Source organism: Sprattus sprattus, assembly GCF_963457725.1.
Source record: "Sprattus sprattus genome assembly, chromosome: 20".
In the NCBI taxonomy this organism is placed as follows: Eukaryota; Metazoa; Chordata; class Actinopteri; order Clupeiformes; family Clupeidae; genus Sprattus; species Sprattus sprattus.
The window spans coordinates 25,780,416-25,800,415 of NC_137918.1; the positions used below are offsets into that span (position 1 = coordinate 25,780,416).

General features: G+C 41.6%; 1 protein-coding gene and 2 gene segments (V, D, J or C); 1 reads left to right on the forward strand and 2 right to left on the reverse strand.

The window, feature by feature from the left end:
• LOC308381707 (protein NLRC3-like) overlaps positions 1–12,435 on the reverse strand; it is a gene marked incomplete at both ends in the record, with an annotated part of 39,661 nt that extends 27,226 nt beyond the window's left edge. The window contains 4 exons of the mRNA XM_080859285.1: positions 441–2,247; positions 5,513–5,628; positions 7,372–7,485; positions 12,233–12,435. Of these exons, the coding sequence (XP_080715411.1) occupies positions 441–2,247; positions 5,513–5,628; positions 7,372–7,485; positions 12,233–12,435 (2,240 nt within the window). The remainder of the gene's footprint in view (positions 1–440; positions 2,248–5,512; positions 5,629–7,371; positions 7,486–12,232) is intronic.
• Positions 12,436–16,832: 4,397 nt separating this feature from the next.
• Positions 16,833–17,531, reverse strand: LOC308381708 (Ig kappa-b4 chain C region-like). The segment is given in 2 exons: positions 17,516–17,531; positions 16,833–17,152 (listed from the first exon to the last, which is right to left on the reverse strand).
• Positions 17,532–19,121: 1,590 nt separating this feature from the next.
• Positions 19,122–19,547, forward strand: LOC308381709 (immunoglobulin kappa variable 1-39-like). The segment is given in 2 exons: positions 19,122–19,140; positions 19,234–19,547.
• Positions 19,548–20,000: the final 453 nt, after the last annotated feature.

A 20,000-nucleotide genomic window follows, 5' to 3' on the forward strand; every position in this document is an offset into this window, starting at 1 on the left:
TCTTCTTTGTGAGGTTACAATAACTCACACATTCAATCAAGGCATATAGATGAGAATCACAGCATTACAGTTATTATTTTACACACCCACAGACAAACACACACACAATCGCTAAGATCCTTTTGTTCAATCTGTAGTCACATTTGATCTTATTCGCTGCAACAAATGCAAATCAATTCATAACTGTTATAAAATGCAGTTTTCTGGATGTTTTTGTTGATATTCTGTCTCTCACTTTTAAAATAGACCTACCATTACAATTATAGATCACACATTTATTTGCAAGTGGGCAAACTTTCGAAATGGGCAGGGGTTCAAATACTTATTTTCCCCACTGAACATGCTGAATCCCCTACAATTCTGTCAGTCGTACTACAGTAACAATATAGAATCTAACCTCAGTAACCACCTTTACACTCACTCAAGACTCCAATACTCACTTCACTCTCCTTGATGCTTTGACCACGGGCATCATCCTCAGCAGCCCTGCATCTGATCTGGCAGGTGATCCCACTCCCCCATAATCCTCCAGGTTAAACTCTTCCAGTTCCTGGTCTGACATCAGCAGCACAAAGGCCAGTGCTGACAGCTGGGAAAGAGAGAGATCCTGTCTGGTTTCTTTTCCCTCCCTCAAGTAGCCCTTGACCTCCTCCACCAGAGAGCGGTCATTCAGTTCATTCAGACAGTGGAACAGGTTGATGCATCTCTCTGGGTTGGGGGCTTCTCTGATCTTCTGCTTGATGTACTTGACTGTTTTCTTTGTGTTCAGTGAGCTGCTTCCTGTCTGTGGCAGCAGGTCTTGTAAGAGTTTCTGATCGGACTCCAGTGAGAGGCCCAGAAGAAACCTCAGGAAAAGGTCCAGGTGTCCATTCTCATTCCTTAAGGCCATATCCACTGCAGTCTGGTGTAGGTCATGAAGTCTGTTTGCACTGAGCAGTGAATAAAGCTGAGAGGTGTGGTGTTGGTCAAACATATTGCTGTCTCTGTTGCTAAAGTGCAAAAACACAAATAAAGCTGCTAGAAACTCCTGAATACTCAGATGAACAAAGCAGAACACCTTCCCCTGGTACAGCCCTGCCTCCTCTCTGAATATCTGGGTACACATCCCTGAGTACACTGATGCTTCTGTAACACCAATGCCACACTCTCTCAGGTCCTTCTCATAGAAGATCAGATTGCCCTTCTCCAGCTGCTGAAAAGCCAGTTTGCCCAGGGACAGAATGGTCTTCAGGTTCCATAGTGCATCTGCATCACGGTTTCCATACTTCTTACTCCTGTGTTTGGTTTGTATGATCAGGAAGTGTGTGTACATTTGCGTCAAAGATGTTGGGATCTCTTCACTCTCTGCTTCAGTCAGGATATACTCCAGAACTGTGGCTGCCATCCAACAGAACACTGGAATGTGACACATGATGTAGAGGCACCTGGAGGACTTCAGGTGTGTGATGATTCTGCTGGCCAGCTCCTCTTTTGTGATTTTCTTCCTGAAGTACTCCTCCTTCTGTGGGTCATTGAAACCCCGGACTTCTGTCACCTGGTCAACACACTCAGGAGGGATTTGATTGGCTGCTGCTGGTCGGGAGGTGATCCACACAAGAGCAGAGGGAAGCAGATTCCCCTTGATGAGGTTTGTGAGAAGGACATCCACTGAGGCAGGTTCTGATACATTGTAGATGCATTCATTGTGCTTGAAATCCAGAGGCAGTCTGCTTTCATCCAGACCATCAAAAATGAAAGCAATGTTGTATCTGTCCTGATTGGAGAAGGCAAAGTCCTTTGTTTCAGAGAAGAAGTGATGGATGATGTCCAGAAGGGTGTATTTCTTGTCTTTAAACAAGTTCAGCTCCCGAAAAGGAAGAGGAAATATGAAGTGAATATTCTGATTGGCATTTTCTTTAGCCCAGTCCAGAATGAATTTCTGCACAGAGACTGTTTTTCCAATGCCAGCAACTCCCTTTGTCAGCACAGTTCTTATGGGTTTGTCTTGTCCAGGTAAGGGCTTGAAGATGTCAGTACATTTGATTGGTGTTTCCCTCATTGTTATTTGTCTCTTGGATGCCATCTCAATCTGTCTGACCTCGTGTTCAGTATTGACCTCTACACTTTCCCCCTCTGTGATGTAAAGCTCTGTGTAAATCTTCTCCAGAAAAGTAGGGTTTCCTAGCTTAGGCACGCCTTCAAATACCTTCTGAAACTTCTTTGTGAAATTGTATTTGAGCTTTTGTTGACATGTAAGAAACAGTCCATCTAGAGATAAACACATACAATGTAATCAATCTTATGGCATATGTAAGTGTGTGAAGTGAGCACTTTGCAGTAACACTTGGAGCCCTTGTCATGAGAGTGATAACAGACATTATATCCTGTCAGTACTCCTCATGACAGTCTGTGTTCAGGGATCATCATGAGTAACTGTAATGACCGCTTGAAGAATTGTATGAACCAGAATCATGTAAGAATATAAATGTTTGAGAGCCATCGGAAATGATTGTTAATGGTAACATGATACTATAGTATTTCTGGACACTGAGGGCCTGATTTACTAATATGCGAGCGCTTCTTAATCTGCGTTCGCAAATTAACGCACAGTGTTTTTGCGCATTTTAATTGGTATTTGTCAAACCAGATCTGCGCTTGGCAAACTGTGTTTACTCCGCCCTATATAGGGCCTGATTTACTTACATTGCGACCGCTGCTTAAACTGCGTTCGCACATTAACGCACGGTGTTTTTCCGCATTTTCGTGGTATTTATTTAGGAAGAGAAAATTAAGCTTCAGCACAGTGGAGATAGATATATTGGTTCACGTTCGCTCAATCACTGAACCTGATTCAATGTGTGCACTGCTTTATTGTTGTTCTGCCCGCCATCACCTGCAGCAAGATGTTTAAAAGAACACGATTATAAAGAATATGCTATTGGTGGCATTAATGCATAAACTGTCTATTATAACAATATAGATGTGTAAATGGCGAGATTAATCATTTCTACAAGGGACATGGGTTCACTACAATATATATGGACGTGGGTGCAATCAATGGTTCATGTTACGTTCGGAAAGTTTGCGATTTCAAAAAAAGTCCTGTTTGATGTCTATAATTTCAGCTGTGGCAGTGGGGAAATGTATTGACCAGTGCGCCATAGCAATGCTTCGAGTACCTGTGTGAATATTTGTGAAGGCTGAGATATATCAACTGCTGATACTATAACTGTTTGAAATGATTCGGTGCTAATATTTGCAATGTTTACCAACTGATTGAATGGAATGTGATCTCCGGTTGGAGGGTTAAGTCGTCTCTGATCTGGTTCAGTAATTGAAGTATTGCGTGGCTGGTTAACCTGTACCATCTAATGATTTGTGGTTAATTTAACTGAAAATGTGTTATACGAGTTGAAAAAATTATTTCTGTGCGCTGTCTCTGTCTTCTTTCTCCGCCTTTCTCTTATCAATGCTGCCATATCAACGTTTTCAGACTCAATGAAAATGCGCTTCCTGGTTAAGACGTGCTTTTAGGAGGCGGAGAATTAGCGCGCAAATCGGAGATGTGCGCTTGCCAGGCAGTTTAGTAAATACCCCGCAATACATCATTAGGCGCACTTATCTTCGCTCCTCCCAAAATATTTGCGCATGTTTCCACCCACCTTTTTGTGTCCTCCGCGTCCACACCCACAAAGCGTTAATATGCGCTGCGCCTGCTTAGTAAATACCGTTTTATGCTTATGACCGCTATTTTACGACAGAAATGGCCGCAATCCTGTTAGTAAATCAGGCCCTGACTATCATAATATCCTGCCATCTACCATGGTCTCGTTTCCCGATAACGACGTATCTTAACGGCCTACGTGGATTTTCGCGACATCGTAGACTAAGTAACACTTTCTATTTACGTGCGTTTCCCAACCATCAACTTAAAGTCAGGTCCACGAGCGCAACGTGCACGAGTTCTTAAGTAGCTCTTAGGAGCTGTTTACGTCAGGTTAACCTGTTTACGTTAATTGCTGTGAAATTAGCTAGCCTATGCGTGCATCGAACGTGCAATGTGCACTGAATTCGGGGCGGGGATAGTAACGCCATCTCCAGCAGAGTAGCCTATTTAAACTGTGTTCCCATTGTAAGGACATTAATTACGATCTGTCTGAGAGTGGGCTGTCAAAGCTAGCATCATCGAAGTCATACAGTACAGTAGGCTACATACATTCAATACAATTAACCTACATTTGAGTCCAACTGTATGACCATTCTTACCCTACACTGACCCTTACAATAAAGAAGTGATCCTATTTCAACCATAACTTCATTTTAAATAATGTCTTTCTTTATGACATTTAGTTTATAGTTTAGACAGCAACGTTGACATCTAGGCTACAGTATATTCAACTGCATCCACTACATAATCTCAAACTTTATTTGTTGGTAACTCTCCAAAAAGGCTACCATTAACACATTTCTTAATGAAAAGGAAACATGCATCACAATAATACTTCAGTGTAACCTGTACCTATGTGGAGTGCAAATATGTCTTGCCATTACACTACCCAACAGCTCTACGTCTGCTAACACTACAGAATGCATAATTCCTACGGGCACTGCACTAGTTTTGTATAGCCTAATCTTTATTTTCAAATACTCAATATTCTTTATTTCTATTTTGATGGGAATAGGCAGGTGAAGCAATGACATTCTCATGATGTGCTATACACAGAAACATCGTTTGGATTTCTTCTACAATAGGCCGAACGACACCCCTGGATAAGGTGTCGAGGGGGTTGAAGCGTACGTCATGCGTGACTGTATGAGCTATGAAACTAGCGATTTTCAAAAAAAGTTTCAATGAAGAACATGGTTGCAAATATATATGTATACAACCATCTAGCTAGAAAGCTACCATACAAGCCAATGGAGTGGTGGCATAAGCGCTAATTGTCCCATAAAACTACTGTTTGAAAGCTTCAGTTAAGACCTACATACTCTCCATTGGTCGCGTAGCACATTTCAGATTAAACCGAGTCATTATAAACATATAAAAAGTTGTGTAGATAGCTTTATTAATGTAAAATATTCCTCGCTTCAAGTAGCCATGTTTTTTTTTTTAATTCCCCTTTCTTCCGAACGACGGTCGAACGACGCCCCTGGTGGATTAAATCGCTAAGTGTGAAGTTACTACTGGTCCTGACAACACGTAGAATTCCTCTCAACGAAAGATACACTTAAGCTAAGTGCCGCGTCGGGAAACCCGTCTGCAACGTAGGCTTCCTCTTACGAACGATTTCAAGTGCTTTTTAGGCTAAGTGCGCGTTCGGGAAACGAGGCCCATGACATCTATGCCATAGGGCAGGTTTACTGAGGGCTAATGGGAAGTGTTCCTTTATTTATTTGATATCACATATTCAAGGAGTAATTACGTTTTTACTTAATGTAAAGATTTATATTTGAAGTCTTCAATACATTTTAAATCAAGCTTGCAATAACAATGTATAATATTCAGTAACTCAGTGTTGAGTAAATATCTCACATCTCTCCAGCTGCTGAGCAATGATCTCCTGGTTCATGTTCCTCAGGATGTGCACTGCAATCTTCAGAGCTCCATCTCTGGCTTCTCTCTGGTCCTCCTCATCCTCCTCCTCCTCACTACAAGGGGATTCTGGGTAATCATGAGTCAGGACCTTCTTGAGTCTCTTTAGTTCATTCGTCATGAAAGTGATGACTTTGTGTTCAAGCTCCTGATAGCAAATCAAATAATTCCATCAGTGATGAAAAAAAAAACTGAATGAAATATTTGCAAAACAACTCTTCTATATCTGATCAGCTGTTTCATGCATTAAAAATGTCCTGTCCTCAATTTTTTTACAACCACTAACACATGTTTTATGAAAAAAGGGCTCATCTTTTCAAAATGCTAAACAAAACTCTGCACACAAAATGCAAACCACCACACATCAAAAGCAAAATGAAACACTGCGTACAAAACTCAATAATCCCTTTTAGTAGCCTAACAAGTTGTGTAAACCTTTTGACACACATTCATGAGGTTACAGTTTTTTTTTATCAGTAACTACACACGTGTGGCAGATATAAAACATCTGTTATAAAGCAGTACCTTATTCTGACTGACTCGGTAACAACGGACATTTTAGTACTTTTCCAAATCTACTGCAGAGCACAGCAATCCTTTTTCATAATCTAACTTTTTGTGTTTACCTTTTGACACAAATTAATACGGTTAATGTGTTACACTAGTATGACAAATCTAACGCACTTGTTAGACTAAAGTCTTTTGCCATTAAAGTTGCGGCAGCACTTTAATCTGACAAATTTTCCAGTTTTCCAAAACCCTATATTTGGAAAGAGCCTTCTTCATTTTCATCGCTAGAATGACCAAAATGCAGAATTGCTTGAATAAAACGATCAGTGCAGCAAACTGAAATATTTTTAAATGCTGTAATTATAACAGTACTGTAACAAAGAGGTGTCACAGTCCAATGCATTACCAAAACAGAATTTCAAAGTGTTCTGTATAGAAACACATCTACCCAATATTTTATAGCAGGTTACGTATAAAGTATAAAAAAAGAAAATGATCATTTGTACACGATACATAAAGACACTGTGTGACCGTACCCAGCCTCGTATTGGGTTCCTTTCACAGCAACTCATCAACATCTTAACAAGTGCTCAAGATCTGATCACTGGAGTCTTAAAAAGTGAGCTACTGTATGTGTATTATGTTTTACGCACCTTGAATACAGTAGACAATTCATTTTGCCACGTTTTGCCGGAGGATGAATGCATTGTTTGTTCGTCCTGTTGGACACTAAGTAGACATAGGAGGACAGCAGATATTGGTCAACAAAGCATTTACAGGTAAATATTTATGCACCAAACAGCAACACTAAGTACAGAAGGAATATATGGGGAATGAGACAAACATTACATCGCCTTATTTTAACGATGCCTCATTTCTCATTGTTTACACTTTTTAACATCCAGCTAAAAGTGTAAAATATTCTGCTGCAAGAGAAGTGTAGAGTTACATCAAGAGAGAGAGAGCGTACATCAATGAAATTTGAATTGTAATGCTGATACTACTTGTGTGAGCAGTTGGGTAACACTGTTGTAGAAGAGCTGGACCCAAATGCACAACATGCAGACTGACTTTGAAACACAAAGGGGAGTCTTTACTGACGCAAAGGCAGGCACTGCCCCCTCCCCCTGCGCACATATTCCGTCGCGGACCACCAGGGGGCCGTGGACCCCCGGTTAAAAAACCCTGCTCTAGCGTATATCCTCTCCACACATTTAGGAATATATTTATAGCAAAGTGAATGGACAAAAGAAGACTAGCCCTGTGTCGAGATGGACAACTATCCTTACCTGGGATCCGGCTGACTGTGTCCCCCACTAAAGTTGATGATTTCATCCTTTGATTGGTCACTCCTCATGGACACACAGCTGGGTGCAGGAGAGTCTGGCCTCTCATCCACTGGGCTTCAGAGAAGTAAACACATCATACACTCGTTAAAGACAGTGTTCTACTTGAGGAAATGTGATGTCATGACCATTAGGTCACTAGGTCAATATTTCATTCCTCATGTTTTGTCTTTGTGTTAATAGTTCAACTCAATATAATCACTGGTTTAATCAAACATTCCTGTTATTCTCTGTGTGATAATGGCTCTCTTGTAGGTCACACTTTCAGTCAGCTTTTCATGGAGTTGTGTTACCATACTAATACCCAACAGCCCAGTCTTCAGTGTGAAGAGGGGACCATGCCTCTCTCACCTGTCATCAGGTTCAGAATCAGGTACAGGAGTGTCTGGTCTCCTTTTAGCAAATGAAGGCAGAATGTTTATGTTCAGGTGTGATCAGATAAAAAAACAAAGGGTCTTGTTTACCAAAAATCTAAATCATTGGTAGTGAATTAAACCGACAGGTTCCACACAAACAAATAAAACAAACACACACACAAACAAATAAATTACACAAACACACACACATTCTTCACCTTGTATCTCCATGCCCACCAGCAGAGTCTCTATGTTGACTCATGTTTGGAGGCAGTCACTTCCTGTTTGAGATTAAGTACAAGAAAAATAATGTATAATGGTGATAAATACGTAATTTGCTACAATGGCTTTTTGCTTGGATTTATATTTGAGTTAATATAAAACAGCAATACAGATATTAACTTCACTAACTGGCCAAATCATAGCAAACTCAATTAACACTCCTTCCTTTTTCTGATTTCTCTTTCTCTGTGTTCTACTCTCAATTCTACCAATGTATGTCAGACTGAAATGCAGATGTGAACTACATTATTTTGCATGTGCAATTTAACTGCAATTTAACTGACTACTGTTGCAGTTAACTGTTTGAACACATTCATACTGTAAGACTACCAGGTAATGAGAGCCTTATAATCTTGTAACTGCAATGTGGGACTAGGCCTCAAGTCTGCCAAGTGTTATTATAATGTGTGTTTTAAGCTTGTAGATCAAACAACAGAATGTTTATGTTTAGTTATGGAACAAGAGCAAATACTTTAGAGGTAATGTTAGTCTACTTAGAAAACAACTCAAATTGAAGATGAGACACATTCTTGTGCTAAGAAGTCCTACCCTGTGGCATGTGACTCAAACACAGGTCTACACTGGTAGTCTCCACTCATCAAGAAGAAGCCCACTCATTCCCCCCTATGTGCAGCTCAGACAGTCACCATCTCTATCCCCAGAAGCATGTGATCATGTTAATCATTCATATTCACCTCCAGCTACTCACAGATGCCCCTCTCTATGTCCTAGGCTGTGCCAAAGTCCATGTCTACTCATAAAACAAATACTAAAACTGCTCCCAGTTGCCTGATTAGCCAGAGGCTAGCTGGAACTAACTTTTTTGTGTGTAAACTCAGCCATTAAACAAGTCATTACTTTTTGGAGAGAAACTAGTATTTAAACAGCTGAGCTGTAAGCCTTCTGGCTATTGCCAATCAAAAGCACTAATCCAATGTATTCACCTAATCCTACCTTCCTTTAAACGATTGAACCACCTTGTGTTACATGCCAATAGCTGTGATACATCTGTGAGTTTAGATGTTGAGAAACTGCGCTGTCAACATACTAAACACAACTAATTTTAACAGAAGAACTTACGTAATGCTCTCGCAACACCGGCTGATCTCCCCACTATATTTACACTTACCTACATATGTGGACAAACAGTGCTGGGTTTCAAAGCTCTCAGAAGTCGCATCTCTGTGAACTCCAACACCTTTCTCCTCTACAGTGGGAAAACAGGCTACTAAAGAGACACTTCCTTATGACTTGGTTGTATAATTGCTGTAGTATATTCCATTGAGGAACACTTGAATCTGATTGGACGATCTGTTCTGTCTGTTTATCTTTTCTAGTCTAGTTGTTTATAGCCATGTCCAGTGGAGGGGTTCGTAGTCTATCCATAGCCAGACTCCGTAGCTCAGCTGAATGCAGTGGAAGTGTGTTTAGCAGAGACAGACTGGAGGTTTCACACCAAAACAATGAAGGAATTACCTAAACACAACCACTGAATATATAAGCATACTGTAAAGGTCTTCCGGATATAATGTTGTGTATGTTATTTTTTCTATGTCGTTTTTTCTCATCAGATTTTTATCAAATAAAAAGCGCCTGAGCAATTGGACATTTTCTACATTTACTATTATCTACACTGTAAAGATTAATTAGTGTTGATGATTATTTTGGAACTAAATAAAGTACTATAAAGATCCTATTATTAAATGGGGGAGACTCAAACCAGCCTAGCAAAGCCTGATTATTTTAAAATACTGGATTCAAATAAGATATATATTGTGTACAAGTCGGTCAACACCAAGATGCTTTTGATTCAAATGATTGGTAATAATAGAAATGTTTTGTTTTTTTGGCTTATTTATGCCTTTAATTGATAGGTAAGTGATGAGTGGGACAGGAAATGAGAGGAGAAATGACATCGGGCCCCGTGTCCCGTGTCCTCCATGGGCATCAAGCCCGAATGTGGTCGAGGCTACTGTGTGAGCTAGTGCCCTCCAATAATAGAATACCTTGTAGACCAGGGTTTAAGGCCAGGTGGGGTCTCTCTCCTTAAAGGTGCCATAAAGGTCACCTGAAGGTCATCACAGGCCCCCTGCTGGACCCTCTCCAGTTCGCCTACCGGGCTAATAGGTCAGTTGAAGATGCAGTAAATATGGGACTGCACTACATCCTACAACACCTCGACTCCCCAGGGACATATGCTAGGATGCTGTTTGTGGACTTCAGCTCGGCGTTCAACACCATCATGCCGGAAGCCCTCCTCACCAAACTCACCCAGCTCACTGTGCCCGCCTCCACCAGTCAGTGGATAACGAACTTCCTGACAGACAGGAAGCAGCAGGTAAGGCTGGGAGAAATAACATCCAGCACAAGGACAGTCAGCACTGGTGCTCCTGAAATTTGCAGACGACACTACAATCATCGGCCTCATCCGAGATGGAGATGAGTCTGCATACCGGAGGGAAGTTGAACAGCTCGCCCCCTGTGGTGCAGTCGCTACAACCTGGAGTTGAACTCGCTCAAAACTGTTGAGATGATAGTGGACTTCAGGAGGAGCCCCCCATCACTGCCCCCCCTCACCATACTGAACTGCACTGTGTCTGCCGTGGAATCCTTCAGGTTTCTGGGTTCCACAATCTCCCAGAACCTGAAGTGGGAGCCAAACATTAGATCAGTCACCAAAAAGGCCCAGCAGCGGATGTTCTTCCTGAGCCAGCTCAGGAAGTACAACCTGCCTCAGGAGGTGCTGATCCAGTTTTACACTGCAGTCATTGAGTCTGTTCTCTGCTCATCTATCACTGTCTGGTTTGGATCGGCCACTAAACTGGACAGGAACAGACTACAACGGACAGTCAGATCAGCAGAAATTATCATTGGTGCCGACCTGCCCACCATCCAGGACCTGTACACCACCAGAGCCAGGAAACGGGCAGGGAAAATTATTGCAGACCCCTCACACCCGGGACATAATCTGTTTCAGCTCCTCCCCTCTGGCAGGCGCTACAGATCCCTGCACACCAAAACCACCAGACACAGGAACAGTTTTTTTCCCCTTGCCGTCACCTTAATGAACACTTGACAATGTATTATATTTATTATTATATTTATATTACATTATATCTATTTTTTTGATCCTTAACTGTTGTGATTTATTGCACATTTTCAGTTAAAGTACATTGAGAGCAACTAAACACCACAACAAATTCCTTGTATATGAAAATGTACTTGGCCAATAAACATGATTCTGATTCTGATTCTGATTCTGATAAAGTTTATGTCCAATTGAGGGCGCTGGAATGCAAAACTGGGTCCCCACCTGTAAATACCTTCCTCTGTTGTGTTTGAGCATGGTGATACCCACATAGTTTGTAGAAGTATTATAAGTGACGTATAGCTGTCTACCCAACTATAAAAGACATATTTTATCTAGTAGGGATTCCATAGTGCAGGGGTTCTCAAACTTTTTGGGGCCGGGGACCCCTAAAAGGTCAAAAAATATTCCGGGGACCCCCTCATAATCGCATCCCAAATTAAATCATATAGGCTTATAGCTACTTGTAATGTTATATGCTTTTGTACTCAATTCATATCACAAGAGTTTTAGATTTTTTCATTTGATTACATTTGGCATTACTTGACAGTTAAAATGATCTTTTTGTAAAATGTGCTGAGAAGCTAAATAATGTTTTTTTTATCAAAGCAAATTGTAGGGTTTTCCAATAAAACTCAGATTGTAGGATTTTTCAAGAGATGATTCTGAAGATTTATTTTGAGCAAAGACAAACATGAAATCCTCACACTCCGTACTAATCACTGTACAAAAAATATGATTCACTTTTTTCAGTGGTGGTGTGTGTGTGTGTGTGTCTGATCAATGAGAAGGGTGTGCCTGTGTCTCAGCACATAGTTTGTCCACTCTCGGTGCAATGGATGATTAGGTGATTCTAAGATCATTCTAAACTTGGAGACAAGCTCTGCATTTGTTTTTCATTGCAGTCAAAGTCGAGAAAGATGACTCGCATAAGTAGGTCGTGGGAAACGGTAGCAATATTTGCATGACCTGTTCTGTGAGTTCGGGATACTCAAGTGAGAGGGAGGGCCTAAAGTCCACATGGCTCACCTGCTAGAATCGGGCTTTCAAAGTCCGATGACAGGACAAATCGACGAACTCCTCCTCTGCTTTGACAGTGAGGCTACATGTAGCTGCTGGAGCAAAGGGATCACGCACCCAGTCCCAAGCATCCGTGTTCAAGTCAGAGAAGTAGTCCGCAAAGTGCTTGCTAAGTGCAGTGAGGTGAGAGGTGACTACCTCTTTAACAACAGTCACTGGCAGGTCGTTTGCGTTTAGATATTCAGTGAGCTGAGGGAACATCTCTGTCACTCCATCTGACAGTCGACGTCTCCACTATTTTATGAACACAGTAATTTTGTCACTCACTTCAAGGATGGATGTGTAGCGTCCGTGGACTGAGAGGTTGAGGCTATTTAGAACGCTGAATATGTCCACCAGATATGCCAATTTGGCAAGGTACTCAGGGTCGTAAAAAACCTTCCTATGTCGGGCTTATACGTTCTCAGAAACTCTGAGACCTCTCTTCGTAGCTGGAACACTCGCTTTAGCTTGGCCGGTTTCATACCTTCGTTTGTTAGCAGCTGGAGACAGATCACACACATCGGCTTCCCTCTCTGATACTCTGATGCTCCGATACAAACTGCTCCTTCTTTTTCACGGACCCCCTGTCAAGGCTCCGTGGACCCCAGTTTGAGAACCCCTGCCATAGTGGATATTTAAGAGTCGTGCTTGATATAAAGAGGCAGAACCACACATGAGTGATTGCACTGACCAAACTGAGACTATATTAAAAAGAAAGTTTACTGGCTCTCATGACACTTTATGGCATCAACTCTCAATAAAAAAAAAATCAGACCATATATGTAACCAAACATTAATGCAGTTAAAACATATTAATCAGTTTACAAATGCTGATGTAATAAGTTTAGAAATTCGGATTATGGATCACTAGATCAGTGTTTCCCAACCTTTTTTCAGTCGTGGCACCCTTTACATGAACGAAAAATCTCAATGCACCCCAAACATTAGTTTTTTCTCTAATGTAGATCATTATAATTCACACACTGTCTCGAAGAGCCACAAATGCATAACGCATATAGCAGGGGTTTTCAATTTCATTGAATGTGAGCCTCCCCAAAAGGTAAGGAGGACCAAGGCTACAATAGGCTACACCTTAAAAAGTATAGCAGTAGTTTAAATCAGATTATGTCTCACTAGAAAACTAAATAACCATTTAAAGTGTAGCAGTGGACAGGTAGACACACAGTGCTGATCCGTGGGGCAGCTGGATGATCATCTGGTACTGAGTGTCTGCAGCAGCTCTGCTCCAGTCAGGCTGATGCTACTACAGTTCAACAGTTAAACAGCTATCAGATATAAGGGGTCTATGCACATACATCATTAAATATGCACAGTATACATCACCACAAATGGAACAGACACATATTCACATTAATTAACAACAGTGATTCTATCACGCATTTAATATACAGTATTTTAGCATTTCACATCCTTCACTCAGTTTATATGTAGGATATTTCTGTAAAGGGGACAACAAACAGACACACCAGACAGCTGCAGTGTGTGTCCTCTCTGGTCAGTTCTCTCAGACAGGAGGGCTTGGACCTGAGAGCTGAAGATAAAGCTGCTCAGCTCTACGCTGTGAAGAGGTACCCTCATACAGCATGCATAGATTTAGTCTCCTGGATGTCATGTGACATTCTGATGCCTACGCTTAATGCAGATTTGTGACGGGACACCTGTGTGACCCGCCACTGCAGCCTGTATGCTGCCTGCTTTAGTGGACTGGGTGCTGGTGTTTTGTGTGTGTTGCATGTTCAATGTTCGTATCCATGTACAGTTTAGAATTACATCAATATCTAGTTTTTCGGTTTAAATTCACCACATAAGTGGCTAACATGGTCTTAAAGAAACCTGGTGTGTATATATACAATCAGTCTCTGAAGTCCTCATAGCAACACTAAACCCAACCCAATAAGTCACTTTTTTTAACTTCATCCAACTACAATTGATATTACCTTTCTGTCCTGTTTAATTGAGAAAATGTATCCATACATCTTTTTGTCATAAATACTCAATTCTCCACATGTCATGTCCGATCTGTTAATAGCTAAATTAATCAAAAACTGAAATATCGAATATAAACTTTTGCAATCACTGCACTAAAGTAGTGACACAGCAGGAAGACGCAGGAGTAGCTCACCATTTAGTCTCATTACACTTATGACACATCTGGTGTTACAGCTGCTGTTGCACATATAAATCACTAGGGGGAAGCAAAGCTTCATTTTCTCTGCACCTGAATTCAAGTGGGAGTTTACTGTGAAGTTGTAACTCTACCTTTAATTCAAAGTCTACTTCGATTTTTTTTAAAGAAGGTCATAGGGCGTGTGTATGATCAACATATTGGGTTTATACGTTCTTTTATTCTCCACAGTGCTCAATACTCAATATCATACTCATCACAAGCCCACAGGTGGGTGTCCTGAACATGCACATTGCCATTATGCTTTATGCATTACTAAATCTAATATGAAAGCACAGAGGAGACATTACGTCATGTTCAACTCAACTAATATCATGAGGCACATCTCTCATATGAACCTCTTAACTTTTTATCTGACACCCAGAGATCACTGGAGAGTCATAGAAAATGCTGCTGAGCCAAATCTCTCTTCCGAATGGCTGAAGTATCTGTAGCTTAAGTGGGGGTTAACCTACCCTGCCAACTCCCCCCACCCCCCATTTCCAGAGAGAAGTGTCCCCTGAGGAAGTGTGTGTGACTGGGCCTTGTTTGCATATCTGCCCTGCCTTACTGCTCCATCTACTTTAAGGGCCCTAGTGTTAACTAAAGGACTTCAGCGCTGTTAGGGCCACTGAGAAAAAAGATTCAAAGATGCTTTCACCTGTTTTAATGCTAGTAGCAATGGGACTCCTTACACAAGGTGAGAAAGACTTTTTGTGACTACACTGAGCTGTTGGCAAGATAGTTTATCAGATTTCATTAAAGAGCTGCTGATACATTTCTGTTTCTAAACTGTTTAATTATTTAAATGTTTTTACTTCTTTTTGAATTCAAAAGTTATCATGTTTTTTTAGGGTCCGCAGCTGATAAAATTCTGACTCAGTCTCCCTCATCAAAGTCTGTTCAGCCTGGAGAAACTGTCTCTATCAGCTGCACAGCCAGTGAAAGTGTGTCTAGCTATCTCAACTGGTACTCCCAGAAACCTGGAGAAGCTCCTAAACTCCTCATCTATTATACATCAAATCGTCAATCAGGTGTTTCAGATCGTTTCAGTGGGAGTGGGTCTGGTACACAGTACACTCTGACCATCAGCAGAGTCCAGCCTGAAGATGCTGCAGATTATTACTGTGGTCAGAGCTATTCCACTCCATTCACACAGTGTTAGAGCGCCGTACAAAAACCTCCCTCAGCAGGAGAGGATCAGAGCCCTCAGGAGACTGATCTGAGAACAGGTGCAGAGCTGCTACAGATGACTGAACTCAGCTCGTGGTAGCAGCTCTTCTAGAGGATGTGCAAATGATCTCAGTCTCACCAGTACAGCATGTTAAAATAGATCTCTCACTTCCTCTGTTTGACTGACAGGTGTCCAGAGTCCATCCCGTCAGTCATTTAGAAACATCTAGCAGATCCACCCTCTTTTCCCCTCATGTCCACAAGTAAGATGAATACCCATCATACACAATCTTAACCTTCACCTCGATATTACTATGCACTTAGCGTTACTCAAATGTATTGATTGGTTAGTAATGTTTCTTTGTCTTTAATTCTCCCTCCTTATTACAAAGTACACATACATGAAATCAGTTGTGGACATTTTGATGTCCTTGGCAAACTACTGTATCTTTTACAAAGCAACATGGTGTTTATATTTGTAGATTAATGAAATATAATTACATTCAGGTAACAGAAAGGTGCACAAATCCTATCTTATGTTGACATGAACATGAATGAGCCTTTTTGTATCTTGAGAAAAAAACACTCCTGATTTGAAATCAGTACAGCAATGTGTTCTCATCCAGTGTGGGACACGTGTGAAGCTTTTGGTTTAGAGGAGCTTTTGTTGAAGTCTTGATGAAATAAAATAAACATTTTGACTCATATTCTTTATCTTTATAATATATGAAATAAAGCAGCAATGCTTCCCATCAGAAAACACACGTGGGTGAAAATGAAAAGACAAAGCGTATCTTGGATTGTGTGTGTGCGTGCGTGTGTGCGTGCGTGTGTGAGTGTGAGTGCGTGTGCGTGTGCGTGTGCGTGTGCGTGTGCGTGTGCGTGTGCGTGTGCGTGTGCGTGTGCGTGCATCCGTGCGTGCGTGCGTGCGTCCGTGCGTGCGTGCGTGCGTGCGTGCGTGCGTGCGTGCGTGCGTGTGTGCTACATTTCATTGAATGGGATTTAATATCCCCACAAATTGATAATGAAATGACAGTATGACAATGATAATGATCAAGCTTTTTATTTTTGTCTGTAGGTCACATAAAGAATCAAAACATATGACAACATGAAGCACATGTTAATACCAGAATACAGTATTTCTCTGAACACATAAGAGTATGTGTTTGCCTATCAGTCTGTGTGTGTACGTGTGTGCATGTGGAGTGCGTGTGTGTGTGTTTCTCCCTCTGTGTAAGCGTGTGTGAGCGCTCTGTCTCTACTCGGAGCAGTCTCCCATCTTGATATCCTGAGTGACGAGATGCTGGTTGCCCTGTGTGGCCTCACAGGTGACCTTTGCCCCCTTCCTCCACTGGTCCTGGGTGAGGGTGAGGGTGCTGCTCCAGCTGTAGAGGCCGTCCTTCTCCAGGAGTGCAGGGCTCTGGCTCCCCGCGGAGCTCCTGCTGCTCCCGTCCACCTTCCAGCTCAGCCTCCAGTCCCAGGGGAAGCCCTTGGTGGCCAGGCACATGAGTGTGGCCTTCCCCTGCTGCAGCTCCACACTGGAGGGGGGAAGCAGCGTCAGGCTGGGCCGAGTATCAGCTGCAGACCAGACACAGCAGAGATGGGGGAGAGGTTAGTGACGGGGGGAGAGGAGAGGAGGGGAGAGGAGAGGAGAGGAGAGAAGAGAAGAAGAGAGGAGAGAGGAGAGAGGAGAGAGGAGAGGAGAGGAGAGGAGAGGAGAGGAGAGGAGAGGAGAGGAGGGGAGAGGAGAAGAGAGGAGAGGAGAGGAGAGGAGAAGAGAGGAGAGGAGAAGAGGAGAGGAGAGGAGAGGAGAGGAAAGGGAGGCGCATGTGAAACACACTTAGGATGCCTCTGGCCCCAACATCAGCTGACTGGAGGAGCAGCAGCACACTTTCATGTCAGCTCAACCTCTTCCTCTGTGGGGGTCATGACTCAACTCACAGGCCTTTATTTGCATTGAAGCTTTCACTTCTCACTCTTTACTGTTTCATCAAGCGGAACTGAACACGTAAAATGCTCCACCGATTTAGGCGGCAACACACCAATATTTAACTTTTTTCATTATTTCTAAAACATATATCTGTAATCTTATCACACAGGCAAAGAAAAATGTCATCAATGGTTTAATGCAGTGGAATAGACCACTCCAAAAACCAGGCTATTTATTTAATCTGAAAGTATGTCATACTAATTTCAAATATTGACAGTAATGAAAAGTTCTATATTCGTTACTCATGATTATGAATTGAAATTGCTGTTGTATCAGATATTGTTCAGAATTCTTCAGACCAGCAGAACCAGACAACCACTAGATTAAAACGATATCACTATAAGAGAATAAGATCAGGGAACTGAAAACTCTAATAAAAACTGTTAATAACTGAAACACGACACGTGGGTGAAGGTCAAATGGCATATTCTAGACTCTGTAATATGCAATACAATGATAAACTGGACCTAAAAGTCTAAAAGTACTTGAGAAAAGACACAAATGTAACGCTGCTGAATGAGTTGTTCAATCATGTCAGGCAGCCTAGACTAAAATAACCACACCGAAAAGTTTAAATATTTTTTAAGTCTGTAGTAAATATTATAAACTTTTCCACTGTCCACTTCAGCAGGCATGTCAAAAACAATCATTTCACTTAATATTGTACACTTTGATGTTTTCCTGCAGTGAAAATTTTATCAAATTGTTACTTACTTCCAACAGACAGTCTGGTTCCTCCACCAAAACTGTACCACAGTGATACAGACTCATTAAGCGGCCGTACAAAAACCTCCTGCACAAACTCCAGCTGTCTCACATACCTAGACAAGCTTTGGATCTAATTTTTTTCTTTTAGAGAAAAGACGAATTAGAAAATTCGTAATAATTTTCAAAACAACATATGTTTTTAAATGTTAAGTTTTTTTTTTTTTTACTTGGATAGTTTAATTTTAGCTAGTGAAGGACCCAACACAATTGCATAGCTTCCTTTCGTAATATTTGCTTTTATTAATTCTACAGTTCATCCTTGTAAATAAAAATGTGTGAAGTCTACTATTGAAGATACTCCTAAACAGAGGTTTATATTTTAAGCCTGCCTTGTGTATTTCAGACAACTTCATGCCCCAGTTTAAAACAGGTGTGAGTAAAGCTTTAAAACATAATCATTCAATCATTCAATACATTTAGAATATTCCATTATTCACTTACTTCAAAATGTGTGTTAATTCCCCTCACATTAAATCCACCAGAGTGCTTCAGATGCCTACACATCAACCCTCCTACTGATAAAAAACACCAAGTTTAGAAGAAGTGAAGTAAGTGTGTGTGTGTGGGTGTGTGTGTGGGTGTGTGTGTGTGTGTGTGTGCATGTGTGTGTGTGTGTGTGTGTGTGTGTGTGTGTGTGTGTGTGTGAGAGAGAGTTTTGCATGGGGACTGACACACACCTTACAGCTCCATCTACTTTAAGAGTCCCTCTGTGGATCAGAGGGCTTCAGTGCTTCGCTGCCACTGAGAAGAACCTTAAAGATGATTTATGTTACTGCAATCCTACTAGCTATGCGACTCATAGCACAAGGTGAGACACTGTTACATTTCACAACTTACTGCTAATATTGCATCCAAGCCTTTCAGATGTGTCAGTTCTAATATTTATCTTTCTTCTCAACAGGGTCATCCGCTGATATAGTTCTGACTCAGTCTCCCTCATCAAAGTCTGTTCAGCCTGGAGAAACTGTCTCCATCAGCTGCACAGCCAGTCAGAGTATGGGTAGCTATCTCCACTGGTACTCCCAGAAACCTGGAGAAGCTCCTAAACTCCTGATCTATTATGCAACATCTCGTCAGTCTGGTGTTCCAGATCGTTTCAGTGGGAGTGGGTCTGGTACACAGTTCACTCTGACCATCAGCAGAGTCCAGCCTGAAGATGCTGCAGATTATTACTGTGGTCAGAGTGGTCATTCATTTCCATTCACACAGTGTTAGAGCGCCGTACAAAAACCTCCCTCAGCAGGAGAGAATCAGAGCCCTCAGGAGACTGATCTGAGAACAGGTGCAGAGCTGCTACAGATGACTGAACTCAGCTAATGGTAGCAGCTCTTTCAGAGGATGTGCACATGATCTCAGTCTCACCAGTACAGCATGTTTAAATAGATCTCTCACTTCCTCTATTTGACTGACAGGTGTCCAGTGTCCATCCCATCAGTCATTTAGAAACATCTAGCAGATCCACCCTCTTTTCGCTTCATATCCACAAGTAAGATACCCATATACCCATCATTCACAATCTGAACCTTCACCTCCTCTACAATAGTCTGATTTAATGTCAGGAGGAAAACACGATACAACTTTGTACTTAACCCTAATTATTGATTGGTTAGTCATCTTTTTTTGTCTTCAATTCTTCTCCCTTATTATAAAGTACACATACATGATATC